The sequence below is a fragment of the Microplitis mediator genome, chromosome 7 (assembly GCF_029852145.1).
Source record: "Microplitis mediator isolate UGA2020A chromosome 7, iyMicMedi2.1, whole genome shotgun sequence".
NCBI lineage: Eukaryota > Metazoa > Arthropoda > Insecta > Hymenoptera > Braconidae > Microplitis > Microplitis mediator.
In genome coordinates this window covers 20443838-20465041 of record NC_079975.1, presented here as the reverse complement: position 1 = coordinate 20465041, position 21204 = coordinate 20443838, and the positions used below count along the sequence as shown (strand labels likewise).

Below are 21204 nucleotides of genomic sequence, written 5' to 3'. Positions count from 1 at the left end.
TTATCTATATGTATATTTATTTATTTCTTGGCGAGAAACACCTGGTTTGAGGCGTGAACCATCTCAATCAAGTGGAACGTATGAAAAAAACTTATAATCAGCGTAAAAACCAAAAATAAAAAAATTATCAGAGGAAGTTGAAGTTCAAGAGACGTAAAAAAAAATGCAGTGTGAGAAAATTTAAATTTCGCGGTCTTTTGAAGTCTGCATTATTGTTTACTAGGCAGGGTGGAGTAAAAAACTTTTTTTTTGCTAGGGTATATTGTATAGAGTAGAAAAGATCAAAATTTTTGAAAAAAATTTAATTCGGTTCCAATCGTGAGATCCCACTAATTTTGAAAATTTAAAATTAGCGGTCTTTTGAAGTCTGGATTATTGTTTACTAGGCAGGGTGGAGTGAAAAACTTTTTTTTTTTGCTAGGGTATATTGTATAGAGTAGAAAAAATTAAAATTTTTGAAAAAAATTTAATTCGGTTCCAATCTTGAGATCTCACTAATTTTGAAAATTTAAAATTCGCGGTCATTTGAAGTCTGGATTATTGTTTACTAGGCAGGGTGGAGTAAAAACCAAGAATTTTATTTTTCGCTCTAGGATATATTGTATAGACTAGAAAAGATCAAAATTTTGAAAAAAATTTAATTCGGTTCCAATCTTGAGATATCACTAGTTTTGAAAATTAAAAATTGGCGGCTAATTAGGAAGTTTTGTAATAAATGATTAAAATTTTACGAAATATAAAAATATTTATGACCAAGTTACCCTCAGTAACAAATATTTTGAGTTATTGTTATTAAAATATTGATATATTTTTTTTTTTTTCTTACTCTTAAAATGAACTCTAGTGCGATAAAAAAATTTTCTTTTGGTTTTTGATTCCACCCAGTGAATAAATAAAAATTTGAAAAATGAAATTGGAAATTTCAAAATTCCGTGTAAATTTTAATTTATAAATTAAGACTAGAAAAATTGTGAATTTAAAATTCAATAATTTTTTTAAAATTAAAAAATAGATCCCAGTAATCTTACAAGTGTTCTTTCACTGGCACATAATAATATATAAATAAAAATATAAAACACTATTTTATGAAGACCCACGTGGCAAGACGAACTATTTTGAATTACAACGCGTGAGGGAAAAAAATACCGCGTAAATAAATATAAAGAACTATAATACCTACAAATACTCTCTCTCTATATATTAATATCTCATCGTAACCTCCTCAAATATTAAATATACTTTATCCTCAAATCATCGCGTAGGTCTTAACACTTTTAAATACCTCATAAATTCTATATTTACCTAAACCGACAATTCACCTCATACTTTATTTATTCAAATATATGAATCTATACAAGCAACACAAGTCAAAATGACAGTGAGGTTTAATTTCTTTTCTTTAGAAGTCGATTTAGTGTAAAAATAAATTACTAAACCGGAAGTTAATAATTTGAGCTGTAAATATATCGATATATTTTTTATCACATATCGCCCGCATGGCCCCTGTGCTGCATATAATATATGAAACAGACGGAAGTGAGATACCCAAGATCTACAGATTTTAATATACTCAATGCCACACCTACTTGAGTATATAAATATATATTTTATTAAATATTTATAGTCAAAATAATAATAATGGTTATAAAAATATAATAACTGTTGTTTCTTATCCTTTTTATCCCGTATCTTCACATCCTTCATTATCGCGCTCTAAGTCGCTTTGACTGAATACTTTCAAGTCTCCCATTCATTTATTTGACGTCATTTAATTTTTTTTTATTTCTAATGGTCAAATTTATTCGCAGCTTAGGCTAAAAAATTCATGATTTCTTATTTTTAATTGTCAACTTCATTATTAATTAGCGATTTGTAATTAGAAAAATTTTTCAGTCATTTAAATGAATTTAAAAAAAATATATAGGGAAGGGGGGGGGGACACTTTTGGAAAAAAAAAATTTTGCTATCGGAATTTTTCATTAAAAATTAAAAAGTTCAAGTTTTCCATAAAAAATTCAAATAACAACCGGATAAAAAAAATTTGCTGAAAATTCTTAACGGCGCACTCTTTGGAGTGACCGATTTACCCCATCGTTTCTGCAAACTGAAAATTTGTATTTTTTGGCGACTTTCATGTGAAATTTTTTTTCGAGAACTGACCCCTCGACTTGTTTGTCAAATTCACTTAAAAATTCAAAAATAATTTATCTCGAAAAAGTAATAAATATAAATTTAGAGAATTCTGAAGAAGAAAAAGAGGTAAATTATGATGACGGATACACGGTTATATAAAATAACATGAACCTGTCACCACGTCTTGGCCTTTTATGCGGTGAAGAGAACATGTCCAAGTACACTGTGATCCTAGTAAGGGAGTACGAAGACGAGTACAGAGAGTAGCAAACAAGCTGAGCTATCATCAGTTATACATAGAAAAGTCTTATAAACCGAGACCGAGACTGAGTTAGACCGGGACCAAGACCAAGACAGACTTAAACTCTTCTGTACTTGGTATCAAGCCTACTCTTGTAAGTTCATTCAACTCGCGCCCGTGCCAGCGCAGCTATTTCTCTATTGCCTTGTTGTCCTCGCCGTGATCCTGTGACGATGATTCTCCGTCGCGGTTCATCACACATATATACATTACTATATATATATGCGGGATGTGTCTAGTTGTCTTTCTGGTCCTGAAGACTGCAGACTGTAGACGGAGACGAGACCAAGTCCGGTCTTACCATCGATCTAAACTCAGCCTACTGTGCAAAAGTTAAGTTGACTTTAATAAAACTGTAGAAGAGTCCGCGGAGTAAGAAGTTTTAAATATAAACTAAGATAGAGTAAGAAGGATCGGACATTTTGCGCGAGCAAGGATTTCCCAGTAATATCATTCAGGATTCTCACACGTACTGGGACACGATCTTCCATTCCGTTCTTTATATTCTTCCCGTTCTTCCGTATACTCAACTCGTCCAGTCTTAGCTTCTTCTCTTGAGCATGTCTTATTATAGCGTGCTTACAGTTTTTTTTTTTTTTTTTTTTTTTCATTGCCTTAACCATCGCCGGCATACTGATGATGGGATATCGATCATGAATTAATCTCGATCGCCAGTTTATATTCGATAGTAATCAATAAAAATATTTCACTAATTTTTTATGCATTTAGCTCCTTCTTTTTTTTTTTTAAGTGCAGCAAAAAATTTTTTTAATCAACTTAATTATTAATATTCATTAAATAACTTAAAAAAAATTTCGACTAAAAGTTGATATTATTTTTCAAAATTTTGATTTTTAATTTCTATGGAAATTCAGTAAAAAATTTTTTATCGAAATTTTCGAAATTTCAAATTTGAATTTAAATTTAATCGAAATAATTACATATATTTGTATTCAATAAAATATCTGCAGAAAAAAATTTATCAAATCGTCAATAATGAGAAACTGATATGTGTAATTGAATTTAATATTTTTCTTAAAAATTTCTAATGCGATATGAAAAAGAAAAATTTTCAGACCTTGATCTGTGGAGATAAAATTTATCACTTTATTACTAAATAAATTTACTAAGTGAGATATTAAAAATATTGATTTCACTTCATATATTTGTGTACAGAAGTCAATATACCAGTAATTAAATCGGCATTAACGTAATTATATATATATATATATATATATATATATAAATTTTTTTCTGTAGTAGTGACTAATTGGGTAATTAAAGAATCAATTACACAAAGCGATAGAAGTAGTGGCTTATAAATTTGAATTCGGTAACAATAAGAATTAGTTGTCAAAATAGCCGACAGATTGCGCCCTCCGCGTCTTCTAAACGGGGATACTCTAAAATTATTATGATTATTTATTTCCGACTCGTGGCCGTTTCTTAACCTCAGCAGTTGGATACATTTCAATCAATAAAATATTAAGTGTTGAATTTATTCAGACCTATTTCGAATTTAAAAAATTTATTGGAGTTAAGTCATAAGTTTTAAAATAATTTAATTAATTGCAAAGTATTCAAAGAACTCAGAGACTGTTATAAAAAAGTGTTTGCTATTTTTTGAATAAATTATAATAATCTGATGACAGACCACATGTGCGCTTGGCAGTGAAACAAATTTTCGTAATAAAATTTAATAGACTAATTATATAATGGCTGGGATTGATAATTTTGACAGTTGGTTATCTAAAAAACTTGAGTCATTAAACACAGACGTTGGGGTATTTGGAGGTTACATTAAAGGCATTTTAGAAAGTGATGAAAGCGACTGTGAAAAAAGTGAAGCACTTGAGGGAATAATATCTGGAATAACTGCAACAGATATCGATACTCATGTTTCTGAGATAATTGACGAATGGAAAAAGTTCGATTCCGAAGAGACTTTCGATATTCCGCCTGCTGAAGATGTAGATGTTCGCTTGGCACGAATGCTGGAGACGCAGAACATAGCAACGGTCTCGAAAAAAAGTTACACTGCGGAAGAAAGGAAAATACGTGACGCAATTTTGGCGCAATATAGTCAAGTTTCGAATGAAAAGAGTGACGAGGATGAGGACGAAGAAAATGACAGTGATGGGGAATTGGAAAAAAACGTTAATGCTGCTACCATTGCTCAGCAGGAGAAAGAAAAACGAGAGAAAGCCAGGGTTGATTCACAGAAGAAGAAGGAAAAGGACAAAGAAGACCGGGAAAAACAACTTAAACTAAAAGAGGAGAAAAAAGAAAAACGTAAAACTCAGAAAGTTGAGCGTCGTAAATAAATGTTTACTCTGGAAACTGGATTACAATTTTATTATGTCTGTAGTCTTTTTTTAAATAAAATTTTTTTGAAATACTTAATCATGTTTTTTTCATTTATACATATCACTGTACTTTTTTTATTAGAATAGTTACTTACATATATATATAGTTATGTTTTAAGGCTTTAACTTAAGTGTGGGCGAATAGTTCGAATTTTTAAATAAATTTAAAAATTCGAATTTTTCGCAAGGTTTCAAGTAATTAGAATAATTGGTTTAATTTCGAACATGAAATCTTAACTCTTGTGTGAAAACATAGATTACCCCCATGAAAAAAATTTATATAAAAAATATATGTTAAATATAAGAAAAATATATTTTTCATATAAAAATAATATATTAAAAATACATAAAAAATATATAATATGTATAAAAAATATATTTTAAATAGCTAACTTTTGGCCGATTTTCGTATATATTTTATATCTTAGAATATATAAAAAATACATGTATGAAAATATACAAAAAATATATTTTTTTTATATTTAAAAATATACAAAAATTATATAAAAAATATGTTTTTTATACTTTTTTTTCTATGTTGTTAATTAACTTAATAATATATTGTTTATATAATTTTTTTTAATTTTCAAAATTATATTTTTTATAGATTTAAAATATATTACTAATATATTTTTCGTATATTTTTATACATGTATGTTTTATATATTTTTAAAATATATACGAAAATGGGCCAAAAGTTAGCTATTTAAAATATATTTTTTATGTATTTTTAATATATTTTTTTACATGAAAAATATAATAATAATAATTTATTCAATGTATAGACAATTACATCCTTTTACATATATTAAAAATATATTATTTTTATATTTTAACATATTTTTTTTCATGGGGGTATTCTTACTCATAGTTTAGAAATAATTCGAAAATTTATTAATAGATCGAATTTTCCATATTTAATTCAAATTTCAAATCGAATGTTAATATTAAAATTAGAATAAGCATCCAAAGTAAAATATCTCTTGTTTTCTTTTTTAAGAGCTATTTAACTGTATTTATATACAAACATATATTTAAGTAAATTTAAAATAAACTGTTGTATGCGTGGTAACACATTGTAACCACAATGTAACTCGAGGATTGTAGCTCGGCATAAAATGATTGCCCATCGAGTAATATTGTAACGATACCGTGCGGTTTCGCAAGGACGCCCAAAAAAGGTGGCGAAACGCGAGAGTTTAAACGAGATCTCTTATATTATTCTCACTGTACTCAATCCAACGGTTTTTGTATCACCATTGCCATTTTCGATATCCTCTCGTCACAAACCCAAATGACTACGGAAAATAAATACCTATAGCTATCAACTAATTACTAATTAACAATAATTTTTTTATGACACCTGACTACTGCTAGTATTAATGATATTCAATTTTAATTAACGAAATTTGTTGATAAATAAAATAATTACAAGGATGTATACATTTGTAAGGTGATTAATCATAATCACATGTTGACGGCACTCTTATCTCTGGCAAGTTATTCTGCATCGATGATCGCAAGTATCAGTCGGTTTTTTACATCATACTCAGCTCGGCGAACTCGCTAATTCCCGTAAATGTCAAGGAAATTACGTCAAGTAACTCTAACGTGTTAATTTATTAACATACTTATTATTTTTATGCATTATGTCACTTTTTCAAAGAATTGCTTATTAAATTATTGATTATTAGTTTTAATTTGCATTATTATGTAATTAAAATTTTTATTTATTGCACAATAGTCTAGCATCTATGGGAATTTTTCCAATTGGTTGTTGTTCTGGTCATGCTGCATATTTTTTTACAATAGAGTTTTCTTAGTTTTTCATCCGTAATTTTGAATTTTTTAATTTTCAGAAAAAAATCAAATTCCTCGGGCTGATAAATTTTCAGTTATAATAATAGTCAATTTTGGCCCGATCGAGGTATCTGGGTAAAAAATTTCAAGCCAAAATAATCATAAAAATTTTTCTCGACCGAAAATAGGCCGACTTAATTATTGACGAATTTTCAGCCTTTTCGTTAAGACTAATAGGATTTCGGCGTGTGTTCTGTCAATTTTCGATTTTTTAAAATAAAATTCTATGGTTTCGCTGAATTTTCGGCCTGTTTCTTAAGAGTCATAAAATTTCGATGTATTTTCAGTCAATTTTCGATCTTTTTAAATAAAAATTCTATGGTTTCGGCGAATTTTCGGCCTGTTTCTTAAGAGTCATAAAATTTCAGTGTATTTTCAGTCAACTTTTGATCTCTTCTAATAAAATTCTATCGTTTCGGTGTGATTTCGGTCAAATTTAGTTTTTTAGGCGTATTTTGGGCTAAATATTTTTACCCAGTTAATGTGGACCATTTCTAAATGTATATTAACATTTTTTTTGTTTTTTTAAATCGAATATTTCTCTATTCTTAACCGTCTAACGATTACACGGACAAAAAATTACTTATATCATGTCTAAATATTAGTTTTGGGAACGGACAATGTTACCTTGACAAGCCCAATATGGATTAGGCTGATTGTAGTCAAAGGTCTATTGGGCGTTCGTAGCAAAGGACTGAGTATCGAGTTTGATGAATAAAAAATTAGGCATTATAATATCAAACCTCTAATTTTGTAAAGCATGTTTTCCAAAATGATTCCACAGAAAAATTTTTCGAGGTTACTTTTCATAATTATTAATATCGTCGCAAAAAAAAATAACAGTAATAAACTATGATTCAAAAAAAATTTTCAAAACAATGTAAGACATAGATTTCATCCGCATTTTCTAATTCTCGAAAATTCGCGAGTCAACCTCTTTTCAAACGTTGGCTTTTTTTGAATTTGAAAAGTCGCGGTTCCAAAAATGCAAAATCGTTTATAATTTGAATAAAATAAACCGTTATAAAAATTTTGAATAAACCAAATTTCGTCAATGGAATTGAAATGATAATAAATTTCGAAACTCATGACCTCGTCGAAATTAGAGGCTTAAAAGTACAGTTAAAACATAATTATCGATAAATAATTAGTTGAAAACTTTACGTCACTCACTCAAAAAATCGTTATTTTGTATATTTAAACTCCAGATTACTATCTTTGGGTTCACTTCTAATACAATATAACTAACGTTACATTACATTAGTCTTCTTTGGTAATTTCGTGTTATAACTCACTTACAATTTGTAATTCTCGTTCAACAGACGGCTCTGTTTGTTCGAATGTAAATTACAAAATAATATTTTCGACTCAAAAAGGTCAGGTTTCATAACTGGGTCAGTAAAAAAATCCATTAAATAATAAATTATAAAGTAAAAATAAAACTAAACAATTATTTGTAATTACAGCTAAAAAGACCGTGACAAAATGGGTTTGATCTGGGTTCAAGCTGTCTTGGTTCTCCACACCTTAGTCTTAGCATCAGCCACCGGGGACTTTCGACACATTTCCTATGAAGGTGAGTCCCATACTTAAATTAAAAAACATTATTCAATAACTCTGTAGCGTGCGTTCCTACCACATCTTGGATGCATAATTAGATCAAAACGATGGTTCGTGTTCAGTTCCATCAATCATCCCGTTCAAAGAATAAAAGCTCCCACCTTTCTACCGTACCCATAAAATAAGTGAAAAGTTAAACAACAAAAAAAAAAAAAAATAAAAATACGTGATATGAGGCATCACTTCTACTTTAGTGTTTATGCGTGAGTAGACAGAAGATCGTCGTCGATCAAAGTGTCCACCTCCCCCTCATCTTTTCAAGTATCACCTTAACCTCCATCTTCTTAATCTTTTCCTCTTCCTTAAGTACTTAGCAGTTGTGTTCTACTTCTTCAACTCAGGAAAAAGTTTCTATAGAAAGGCCACACTATATATACATATATATGTATAAATATATATGACCACTCCCAGCGAATCATGAAAATTCTCCAATTGCACTAGAATTTTCTCATCATTCGGTTATTTATCTGGGATTTACGATCGGTTGTAAAAAAAATTAATCTTATATATTATTATATATTTATTATCGAATTATTCATATTAATGTTTGATATGATGATGGTTAAAGTGTAAATGGAGCAAACCGGACGGTTTAAAACCTATACTACGGAAAACCCATGTTGCGTTAATGAACTCGCATATTTACCGTTTTGTGCGCGACCTGATTCGAAATCTCATTCCGCGCATCGTATTACGAGATGGTTCATATTTATACGGTTTATGGAAAAAGCCCCCTGGTGATCGGTGATCCTAGAGAGACCACAGGGTGGATAATGCGCTTGACTATCTACTTTGTTCTTGTACTTGTTATTTATTCATTCATAGTTTTTTTTTTTTAGTCATTTCGCTCATCTACAATTTATGATTTTATACACATTATATATGATAACTATTCTTGGTGAAAGCTATTCGTATAATTTTTGTTTTTTTTGTTACTTTTTATCGAGTTCTTTTAACCTAAATTTTTTTTTAAGATTTAATTTTCTAAAATATTAATAGGCTGTAATTTTATTAATTAATTATTCATTGTGTTGGTAAAAAAAAAATTAATAGAAATATATATGAATTAAATCTGGAACATAAGACCGCAAATAATTCGGATCGAATCGAATTTTTGAACTATTCGATATTGAAAAAAATTTTTTTTAATTTACCACGAAAATTTGAACCGAATTTTAAAATTTTCAATTTTTTGACAGATGTTCGGACTATTTTTAGTAGAAAAACTTCATATTTTTTAAATATCAGTTTATGAAATTATGAAGGAATCGGCATGACTGCAAAAAAATTTGAAAAACTGAAAATTCGATTTTTAAATGTTCAAAAAATTCTCAGTTAACTTCGAAAAATTTCAATCATACTGATTTCTGTGACAGCTTTTAAAAATGCGCGCAAATAAAAAATTTTACGAGCTCAATTAAATAAATTAGAGTAGACTAAAAAAGTAAAAAGACCAAATTTATTTTAAAAATATTACAATTTTATTCTAAACAATTTTTTTGCATATTCATATTTTTATTATTGATATCATAATTTAATGCAAATATTTTATCAGAGAAAGTATTTTTACTTACAGCAAAAAAAAATATAAAAATATAATACTTTCTACAAAATAATAGCATTTATTTGTATTCTCTAAAATGCATACTAATATCTCGATAACGATAATTTCTTAACGATCCGGATGCCTTTTAAAGGATATCTCTACTGAGTCATTCCTCTATCTGCATATTTATCCATGAATATATATATACATTTTTCATCCTCATAATATTTATCAGTAAAAAACAAACGGATATCTCCCTCTCTGTCTTTTTCTCGGTCTTTCTTAGCTGCCGCGTGACGTAGTTACAGTCGATACCGATCATCGATGACCAGAGTACACTTGAGGTCACGTCTATTGTACCAGAATACCGTTCTAAATCGATGTTATTAAATGCTGCCGAGCTATATGCACACACACAGCTGATCATTTGATATCACATATTATTATCATTGTTATTCAATTTTTTTAATAGTTAAATATATATGATATTTTGTTGTATTTATATAATTGTTCTGTTTGTTTCATTATATATACTAGATCTAATGTTGCGCGCGCGCGTCGCTCTTCATATCTTAATTTAAATGTATAATGTTGTGGAAATTTTGTATACATTTAGCCGATCAGACGTTTGGAGAAGAGACTTAGCATATATTTTATCTCCATTTTCTTATCGAATATTGAAGGAAAGAAATTCTTTGAGTCCTAGATCCTTCACAGAAACATGTCCTGATCCTGGGCATCTCCTCTGTGTATCGATCGTTTACTTTTTTATTTGTTCTGTCTACTGATTATCATCCCACATTATTTTTGAGGCTCTGATGTGAAATAATAGAAAATACTAGACCTAAATTTTCGACGCTTGCGGAACACTTTCGGAGACATTCGACCAGATAGATGCCTGTCGAAAATTTGTCAAAACCCCTAATTTCACATAATAAAATATTTCAATCAATTATAATATAATTTATTTAAAGCCGTAAGATGGACGGTGGCGTCTGAAGGTTCACCTAAAGTTTAAAAGTCCAATGATCTTCATGCTTGTAAACTTCGCTACTTGAAATTGGTTATTTGTCAGTTTTCAGTCAGTAATTTATCAGTCATCTCGATGGAAAGTCTATAGAAAATCTGTAGAAAGTGTATGGAAATTCTAAGTATTTCGATGAAACTGGAGGAAAAAATTTTTTTGAGCCTAGATCCTTCACAGAAACATGTGTCCGGAAAGTGTCTAGACATTTCCTCTATAGGGGAAGGGGGGCAAAAGGGGGTAGGGTAGGCAAAACGGGGTACCCCAAAAATTTTATAAAAAAAAATTTTCTATTTTAAATGGTTTTTAAACATTCCAAAATCACTTCTGTAAATATAATCAAGCGTTACTTTGAATTTTTTTTGATAAACTTTTTCAAAAATCAATTGTCAGTTGAAAAATATTAATGACGTTTGTTTTATGATAAAAACTATTAAAAATTTCTATTCTTCTTTTGTATCCAATAAACACGTAAAATGTAATTTTTCTTCATGTAAATTACTTAAAAAAAAATTCAACTTAATCAAATTCGTTTAGAATCCAAAAATTTTTTTTTTTTCCTTTTTTAGGGGGTACCCCACTTTGCCGCAGAAATGAAAAATTTTTTTTTTCAATGGTAACTGAAAATTTCTCCTATTTACTTTGAATATCAGTAAAAAAAAAGATTTAGCGTATTTGAGTCCTCGAAAACTTGGTATTTCCTTAAGTACCCCCTTTTGCCCCTCCCTCCCCTACACGGAAAAAAATTTTTTGTGACCACAAGATAAGATAACTTACGGTAACAAAATTCTGCCTTAATATACGGATAACGAAGCATTCTTTGGGATTACAATGTGTTTGTAATGCTAGCAAATTCTTCGTTGGGCCAAGCAATGGTTCGTAACTGTAACAAAACTGTCGTGTTCCAATAGAAAAACTGATTTGTTCAAGTAACAGAGTGAATTTGTAGCATTAACAAAAATTTTTGTAATCATAAGTTAAGATTACTTTCGGTAGCAAATGTCAGCTTTAAAATACGACGATATTATTATAATAAACATCATGTGTTCTCATAACAAATCGACTTCTTAATTACAACACAAATTCATTCGTTACTGTAACAAATTGATTTGTTACCGTAAGCTTATCATGTTTGTCATTATAACAAAATCTTTCGTTATCCCGTCTTTTGTTATCAGAACGAAATTTGTTTTTTCCGTGTATGTTGATCGGTTAAATATTTTTCATTTTAACTTCTGATTATCATCCCATAATTTTCACTTCTTATATTTATTCATTTTAATGAATAAATTTTGAGCCTTTAGCCAATCACGTTACGAATAGTTTAGCTTCGCATGTATTCCGTCTCTTATATATATATATATATATATATATATATATATATATATATATATATATATATATATATATATCTAAAAGTGTTTAAAGTATATGAGCATAAACATTCACAAGTTAATTTTAGGGTGATATAATTATTACTTGTTTGCACACATAGAAAGTACAGTGTTTATGATACTATGAGAGTAAACGATGTTTTTTTTCGATAATAAATAAATTGTTGCGGAAACATTAATAGATTCTGTGCTATGCACATAAATTATTTATTTTTAATTACTGATAATTGTCCAATCGACAGATTTATGATTCGCGATATTGTTTTATCTTCATGTGTTTTTATTACATATATGAGAAATAGGAAATATTAAATCTTGAATAGAATTATTTAGATAGAATAAATGAAAAGTAGGACAAAGGACTGCTGTCCATGCTTCCTTAAAAGATAACATGTGTATAGTAAATAAGCTTTTGTTGATGTTGATGTTGACTGGACGCTTTGTGCATATGTAATCATTTATGTGGCACGCTGCATACTATCGTTGTTTTAAAATTTAATTATGATAACAATAATCATAATAAATAGTATGCATGAGCTGCAGTATTCACTTTATTTTCAGATTTCATTGAATTCCAACTTTGCTTTTCTCTTAATTATGAAATAATCTCATAACGTTGAGTAGGTTTCAAAATTAAGAAATTTAAATTTAAACTATTTCGCGCCAAATTTTGAATTCGAATAATTTGAATTCATTAATTTGATTAATTATTGAGGGAGTTTTCTTCACATATAGCCAGCGTTTTGCAAACACTCACATGAAATCATGTTGATTTTGTACATACTCAGAATTTCAGGAAATTTCAAAGTCTTATTTATTTTTGATGTGTTCATAATTAAAAAAAGACTTTCCAATTTTTTTGTAAATCAACTAAAGTTTCGCGGTTCGAATTCCATCCACTACTGCAGTGTTCACTTTTATTTTCAGATTTTATTGTTTTCCAACTTTGCTTTTCTCTAAATTATGACATAATCTCATAATTTGTCGAGTAGGTTCCAAAATTAAGAAATTTGAATTTAAACTATTTCGCGCCAAATTTCGAATTCGAATAATTTGAATTGATTAATTATTGCGGGTGTGATTTCCTGATCCGTAACTAAAGTTTTGCAAAATACTCACATGAAATCATGTTGATTTTGCACATACTCAGAATTTCAAAAGATTTCAAAGTCTTATTTATTTTCGATGTATTCATAATTAAAAAAAAGACTTTCCAGTTTTTCTGTAGAAAAACTAAAGTTTCGCGGTTCGAATCCCATCCACTGCTGCAGTGTTTACTTTGTATTAGATTTTATTGTTTTCCAACTTTGCTTTTCTCTAAATTATGACATAATCTCATAATTTGTCGAGTAGGATCCAAAATTAAGAAGTTTGAATTTAAACTATTTCGCGCCAAATTTTGAATTCGAATAATTTGAATTCATTAATTTGATTAATTATTGCTGGTGTGATTTCCTGACCCATAACCAAAGTTTCCCAAAATACTCACATGAACTCATGTTGATTTTGCACATACTCAGAATTTCAGGAAATTTCAGTCTCATATATTTCGATATATTCATTCTTAAAAAGAGACTTTAGTTTTTCTGTCAATTACCTAAAGGTTAGCGGTTCGAATCTCGTCCAGCGCATGAATTTTTTTCAAATAAAAAAAGTGAATAAATTACTAGTATCGAAGTAGTCAATAAATAATTGAAAAATTCCTCTCCCTTAATTACATTTATTGTATTCAATTATAAATCGAGTGAATCAACGAACGTAAAATTGAATTTATCAATGACAATTTTCACGAAATAAAAGGGAGTGGCTAAAATAGTTAACTGATGAAGGTACAGAGAACGTATGTTCGAACATACGCACCTCTTCTAGACAGAGTTACTGCTGACAGAGTAGTAAATCTCTGCGTACAGCTGTAAATCACCTGGATATTTTATCCTCGAGAGTCTTCTTTTAAACCACTCTCCTTTTCCTTCTTCTCTTTATTGTAGTGCTCCTTCTTATTCCGCCTCTGCCTCTATCTCTAGCTCTTGTTGCTGTTGTTCCTCTTCTTCAGCTTCTACTTCTACCTCGGCCTCTTGTTAAAGTCTTCAGCTGATGCTGTGACTATGGATTGCATGCAATGTCTAGAGAGATCTCAAGCATATCCACATGCATTGCAGATTTTTTTACCCACTACATATGTTGATGTTTAATACACGTGTCTGCTTATATATATAGTAAGTAAGTAAGGTATTTCTTAGTACAGTAGTATGTTCTATTGAATTCATTTTGTGGCATGCTGTGAGGCCTCATCTAGGCGTACTTAAACAGTACCACATGTAGCCTACGCATTTGCAATTCTTAACGCTTACTAACCAGAAGGTTAAACTCATAAGTCTCTTTTACATATATATATTATATATTATATAAATAATAAATAAAAATTAGAGGTGTGCGAATCGTGTTCGGATCGAATCGATCGACTGTTACTATTAGGATCGAATAATTTGATAGATTTCAAGTATTCGTAACTTTTTGAAATATTTGGCGCGAATGCAAAGTTTGGATCAGCATTCAAATATTTAATTTTCATTTAATAGTGAGCTTAGTTTGTTTTTGGTAACCAAAAGTAATCATCTCGTAGATTCGGATCTGAGTTGTATTTTTACCTCTGATACAAATTTGAAGTATTGGAAACAATATCAAAATTTTTAGTCGTTAAAAAAAAAATTTTTGAATTAGTAGTAAATTTATGAATAACTCGACAATTTACGGATAATTCCAAAAATTTTAATCATTTAAGAGTTTACGGATAAATCCAAAATTATGAAGAACTCGACAATTTACGGATAATTCTAAAAATTTGAATTATTCAAAAGTTTACGGATAATTCAAAAAATTTTAACTATTCATAAGTTCACGGATGAATCGAAAATTATGAATAACTCGAAAATTTACGGATATTTCCAAAAATTTGAATTATTCAAAAGTTTACGGATAATTCCAAAAATTTTAACTATTCATAAGTTCACGGATAAATCCAAAATTATGAAGAACTCGACAATTTACGGATAATTCTAAAAATTTGAATTATTCAAAAGTTTACGGATAATTCAAAAAATTTTAACTATTCATAAGTTCACGGATGAATCGAAAATTATGAATAACTCGAAAATTTACGGATATTTCCAAAAATTTGAATTATTCAAAAGTTTACGGATAATTCTAAAAATTTTAACTATTCATAAGTTCACGGATAAATCCAAAATTATGAATAACTCGAAAATTTACGGATAATTCCAAAAATTTGAATTATTCAAAAGTTTACGGATAATTCCAAAAATTTAAATATTCATAAGTTCACGGATAAATCCAAAATTATGAATAACTCGAAAGTTTACGGATAATTCCAAAAATTTAAATATTCATAAGTTCACGGATAAATCCAAAATTATGAATAACTCGAAAATTTACGGATATTTCCAAAAATTTGAATTATTCAAAAGTTTACGGATAATTCCAAAAATTTTAACTATTCATAAGTTCACGGATAAATCCAAAATTATGAAGAACTCGACAATTTACGGATAATTCTAAAAATTTGAATTATTCAAAAGTTTACGGATAATTCAAAAAATTTTAACTATTCATAAGTTCACGGATGAATCGAAAATTATGAATAACTCGAAAATTTACGGATATTTCCAAAAATTTGAATTATTCAAAAGTTTACGGATAATTCCAAAAATTTTAACTATTCATAAGTTCACGGATAAATCCAAAATTATGAATAACTCGAAAATTTACGGATAATTCCAAAAATTTGAATTATTCAAAAGTTTACGGATAATTCCAAAAATTTAAATATTCATAAGTTCACGGATAAATCCAAAATTATGAATAACTCGAAAATTTACGGATAATTCCAAAAATTTGCATTATTCAAAAGTTTACGGACAATTCCAAAAATTCGAATTATCTGAAAATTCAAATCATTGGATTCGAAATTAAAATCGAATCATTCGATTCGATTCGCTTCGAATAATTCGTAACTACGAACTATTCGCACAGCCCAAAAAGAAATTCAAAATTTCATTTTTAAAAAATTATTAAAAAAATATCTATACATAGAAAAGTCGTACAGTCACCTCATGTACATATAAACAGATTGATTTTTTATGATAAAATAATACAAGAATGAATATATATCGCGTGGGCAAATTGACGGCACGCGCCTCTCACGTTGTGATTGGGTGGCTGAAAGTTCTTCTGACGATTCCACTACGTAATGTTACGTTCACTTCTCTCACACACACACACATACATGAACCTTCATATATTTATCTGTAGATAAATATATATTATAAATTTCTTTATTCGCTTTCCGAGTACTTATGTTAGTTGTTATTTCTTGTGTGGTGCAACATGTTGTAGATTTTATTTAACGACTTACTTATTTATTTATTTTTTAATTTATCAATTATTTTATGCACCTCAGGATTTTATACTTAAAGGCCGATACTTAAAGTTAGATAATTAAACTCAATCAAAATAAATTACAATTATTTTATAGCCAATCACCCGCGCATTTTTTTTAAATTTAAAAATGAATATTTTCAGGATAAATTGCTACCAGAAATTATAAATCCCTCATATTTATTTTTTTAAGCTACTAGACGTATAATGGTATAATTTTAAAATGATTTAAAATTAAAATAATTACAAATTACGTCAATACAAACTTACTACCCCTAAGGCAGCCATTGACGACATTACAAAAAAAAAAAAAAATTAATAATAACGACCCGTGAGTGAATATTCGCGTGCGTATAAATACGAATATTAAAGACACATCAGAAAATTATATTTTACATACATATGTGCATATATATTTTTCTAAATTGCAATAACAATGCACAAAAAAAAATTGTGTAATAGAATGTACGTGATGATAACTCATTACTTTATCTCACATGGAATTAAAAGAATAAATTAGCAGCAAATATATATATAGAAAACTTTTCGCGTGCCGGAAGTAATGATAATTTCCAAAGAAAATTATACCGTAAGATTAATGGACGTTCTGTTATGTACACTACTAACAGAGTTGTTACAAGTTTAAATTAATTTTTTTATGTTATTGTTTTTTTTTTTTCTTTAATTTTTTAACAGTAAAACAAGAAGTAATGGAATTGAGTATGGGTTAAGTCACTCCAAGGACTAACTTTTATGGGCTGTCTACTTTTGTGTTTAAAAAAAAAAAAAAATATTCAAGGGGCTTATTTGAGTTTCGTCTCACGACTGCTGTGTACAGAAAATTTTACCGTCAAGTCAGCACTATAAAATCACCATCAAATCAACCCTTTATGTTCTTTCATTCAGAAATGGACTGTTGTGTCTTGTTTTCTCATATATATATAAGGCATTCAACTTCTATTCGAGACTCAATATATGAATATATGGATATTGTGTGAATAACTTTTTTATAACACGAATTTTATGGCCTATTTTATCGATAAAAAAACGTTTTTATTAAAGAAAAAAATATATATAACAATAAATTTGTTAAAAAATTTACACGTGTTTTTTACAACGAGGATTAACAAATGAGAGTTATTGAGATGTTAAATTTTTTTTTATTAATGTTTTTAAAAAAAAATTCAAGCCTTGCTTCGAGATACCCTCATATATTTTTATTTTTATTTTCTTTTGTTTCTTTTAAGTGTTAATAAAGAACACTTTAATGGCACCACGGGTTCTAACAATAACAAGTTATTTGATCGCTTTATCATGAGGAGAATAATAAAAAAAGGCTTCTATTAAAAAATTTTTTCATAATTATTTAATCTTTTTAATAATTTAGACTTTTAACAAAATACGATTTTTTTAAATTCAAATTTACCGCGATGTTTTTGAAAATTCTTAAGGAATTTATTTTTGAAAATGTTTTCATCCAAACTTGCGACGCTTTCACTTTATTTGTACGGATTTTTATTTGAAAAATAGTTTGCGTTAACACTTGATGTGATAAAAGTCGCGTTTTCAAAATTATATTCCGAATTATGAAAACTTCGAGATTTTCTGCGCCAATAAATGATTTTTCATCCATTAAATAACAAAGTCTGCATTTAACTTAAAGTTGTTTATTTAAAAAATAAAATTTTCACAGCAGAAAATTATAAGTACTAAAAAAATATGTGAATGATATGTAATATAAAATTTTTATTTATTTAACTGTTCAATGAGATCAATTACATAAATTAATTAAATAGTTTTCGCAGCCTCCTTCGTAGCCTGGGATCAAAAGTTCAAATTATGACCTACGGTATAAAAACAATGAATTAAAAAATATTTATCACTTATATATTTACTTTTATCTTAAAAGTAAATATATTTAACTTTTAATTTATGGAAAGAGAGGCAAAACGGTACAGGCAGGAAATAATGGATTTAATTTTTTTGACTTCTATCTGAAATAACTGAACATTTTCTATTTGTCATCAAAAATTCACTTTTCCCTTTCGGACTTTGACTTTTTATAAGAATTTTCCAAGAACGAGGTTTAGAAATTGAAATTTTCTCACTCTTTAATTTATTTCAAGTTCCAAAAATCACCTCAAAGTTCAGAATTGTCTCAAATTTTCAAGTTTACTGTCACGAAATTTTTTGAACCAATTCTGGACATGGAAAATGACGATTAAGATCAATTTTGGAAAAAATCTTTTGTATCAAATTTTTGGGGTTTTCCCCCGAGTCAAAAAACAAATTCTAGTTTAGTCCTCAAAAGCTTCAATTCCTTTGATGTTTTATTTGCCGCCCAGAAAGTAACTCTAGTACTCAAAATTCTATATGAGAACTATGAGGTCTAAATGCAAATAATTTATCGATTTTAAATTATAACTAAGACCTCAAAATTCTCAACGAATGAAAAGTCATACTTCAGAGTTTGAAAAATTTTAGATAGAAAAGGAAAGGGAGAGAATACGTCGAATAAGACTTTTGAGGTTCAAATGCGGATAAAATTATTCCTGCACGTTTTGAGTATTTTGAGGCTCTAATTCAGATCATGTTATTCCAATTTAGTCCTCAAAGTGGTAAAATTGGTCGTAACTACTACTTTGAAGACTAACCTAGGATAGCTTTCTATACTGATGTCAATTTTCAAATTCTAAATTGATCCTCAAAAAATTCATTGAGAACTATGAGACTTAAATCCAAATTTGTTTTTTGACTCGGGCCGTATTACCCACTTAGTCCCATTTTGCCGCCCTTCCCTTCAATCATAATGAATATTTTTGAACACAGCTTACTTTTGACCAGATCGTCTCCAGAAACACGACTTCCATCCACTTATGCTGTAAGGCTTTTACCACTTTGTGCAATGCCACCAGAAGCTTCTCCACCTTCATTATTTGTAGCTTTTCCATCAGCAGTACCCTTTGTTTCTGCACCAGCTGTGCCATCCCCTGTTACGTCGGTCATAATTTTACCAACAGTCGATCTATCCGTTACAATGTTACCATTTTTGTCTACTGAAGAACTACTTTTAGAAGATTGAGAGGACGAACTCGAAGATCGATTCACACCACTATCGCCAGCGTCATGTACTTTACTTTGGATTTCGTTTTGAGCTTTATTTGTTGACTTGACGCTACCTTTGGTTCCGTGTTTTTTCTTTGTATGATTATGCACATTAGCGAGAGCAGTATCGCTTGTTTTTTTTTTTTTATGATGATGACTCTTAGCTGCCACACAAACCACAAAAATTACCAGCAGACACACAACTGCCAAACGCATTTTGATTTTTTTCTGCACAGATCATTTTTAAAAATTAAATAAATATAAATTGGTCATAAATTACAACAAAAAACATTTTTCTGATGAACACTACTTACAGTAATGAAATTCAGCTAAAAAAAAAAATTTCACAATACTGTCAAGACTCTTTGTAAGCAATTTTGATAATTGTCGGGCATTTATATCGTTGCTTATATCGTTAAATAAATAAACAATGATTCAGTTCTGGTTTTCAAAAGATTTATTGCGCTTTTTATCGAGTGACAATCAGTGTTTATATTTTTGCAACTGCAGTTTAAGTATTCGCGACGACCTTCTTCAAAGTATATTATCACAGTATTCGAGTTATGTTTTTTCAAATGATATTTTTGTTCTTTGTTTTTTTTTTAACGATGCAGAAAATTAAAAATTTTATAAAAAAAGCAGTCAACGTTTGATAGTTAGCTTTGAAAATTTGTTTTCTGAGGAAATATTTAAGTTTCATGAGACAAAGGTCCCATACAAAGTCGCCGTTAATGGAAAAAATGCCGTAGATTGGCCGATGTCTGACTGCCATCGCTCGGCCATGCATTGACAATTCGTAATGGCCCAAACCTGGTTAATTACCAGCAGCTATTTAATTTTTTATCAAGATAGCGTAGTCAAATCGAAATGAATTTTTATTAAAATTTTTGAATGTATATGTAATGGCATTGCTGGTTTCATATCAGAATATGACTTCCCGTAATCCCTTTAAAGGAAACGCCAGACATACGACGCTGCCGATGGCTGGCCAATGAACGGCTACTTATGAATGGCTGATTATCGGTTCGCAACGTTGGGCTACTGTTGGTTAGTCAGTAGTCCCTGATTGATTCTTGTTAAATGAAAAAATCTACTAATCAATTATTAATTATTCAAATAACTTGTTATTGTAGTTTGCTTTAATTAATAGTTATTTATATTTGAATTAAACTAATTTTTAATTAATAAATATTTTAATTTTTCGATCACAGTTATTTACAACTTTTTTTTTCTAAATAATTTAAAATATTAATTAAATTGCTCTGTAGATTTTATAAAACCAAGTGGTTGTAGTAGAATTAATAAGTAGATCATATAAGACTATCAATTCAACATTAGTAGATTCGGCCAGTAGCTACCATTCAGACCCAGCTATCAGAAGGACGGCAGTTCGCGCCCGG

General features: G+C 28.9%; 2 protein-coding genes and 1 long non-coding RNA gene across 3 annotated transcripts in view; 2 read left to right on the top strand and 1 right to left on the bottom strand.

Annotated features, from left to right (window-relative positions):
- LOC130670766 (semaphorin-5A-like) overlaps nucleotides 1-21204 on the top strand; it is a 93140-nt gene that overhangs the window by 24762 nt on the left and 47174 nt on the right. The window contains exon 2 of the mRNA XM_057474267.1: nucleotides 8127-8236. Within this exon, the coding sequence (XP_057330250.1) occupies nucleotides 8146-8236 (91 nt within the window). The 5' untranslated portion in view covers nucleotides 8127-8145. The remainder of the gene's footprint in view (nucleotides 1-8126; nucleotides 8237-21204) is intronic.
- On the top strand, nucleotides 3719-4825 carry LOC130670768 (coiled-coil domain-containing protein 43-like). The gene has a single exon (XM_057474270.1). It carries the CDS (start codon nucleotides 4150-4152, stop codon nucleotides 4756-4758), a length of 609 nt encoding a protein of 202 aa, XP_057330253.1. The 5' UTR covers nucleotides 3719-4149; the 3' UTR covers nucleotides 4759-4825.
- On the bottom strand, nucleotides 18431-20266 carry LOC130670769 (uncharacterized). The gene is made up of 3 exons (XR_008990424.1): nucleotides 20119-20266; nucleotides 19534-20032; nucleotides 18431-18543 (listed from the first exon to the last, which is right to left on the bottom strand). It is a non-coding gene; the product is annotated as an uncharacterized LOC130670769 (long non-coding RNA).

Bases quoted from the DNA above. Each gene is read 5' to 3' on its own strand.
- LOC130670768 (XM_057474270.1), top strand. From the start codon at position 4,150: ATGGCTGGGATTGATAATTTTGACAGTTGGTTATCTAAAAAACTTGAG.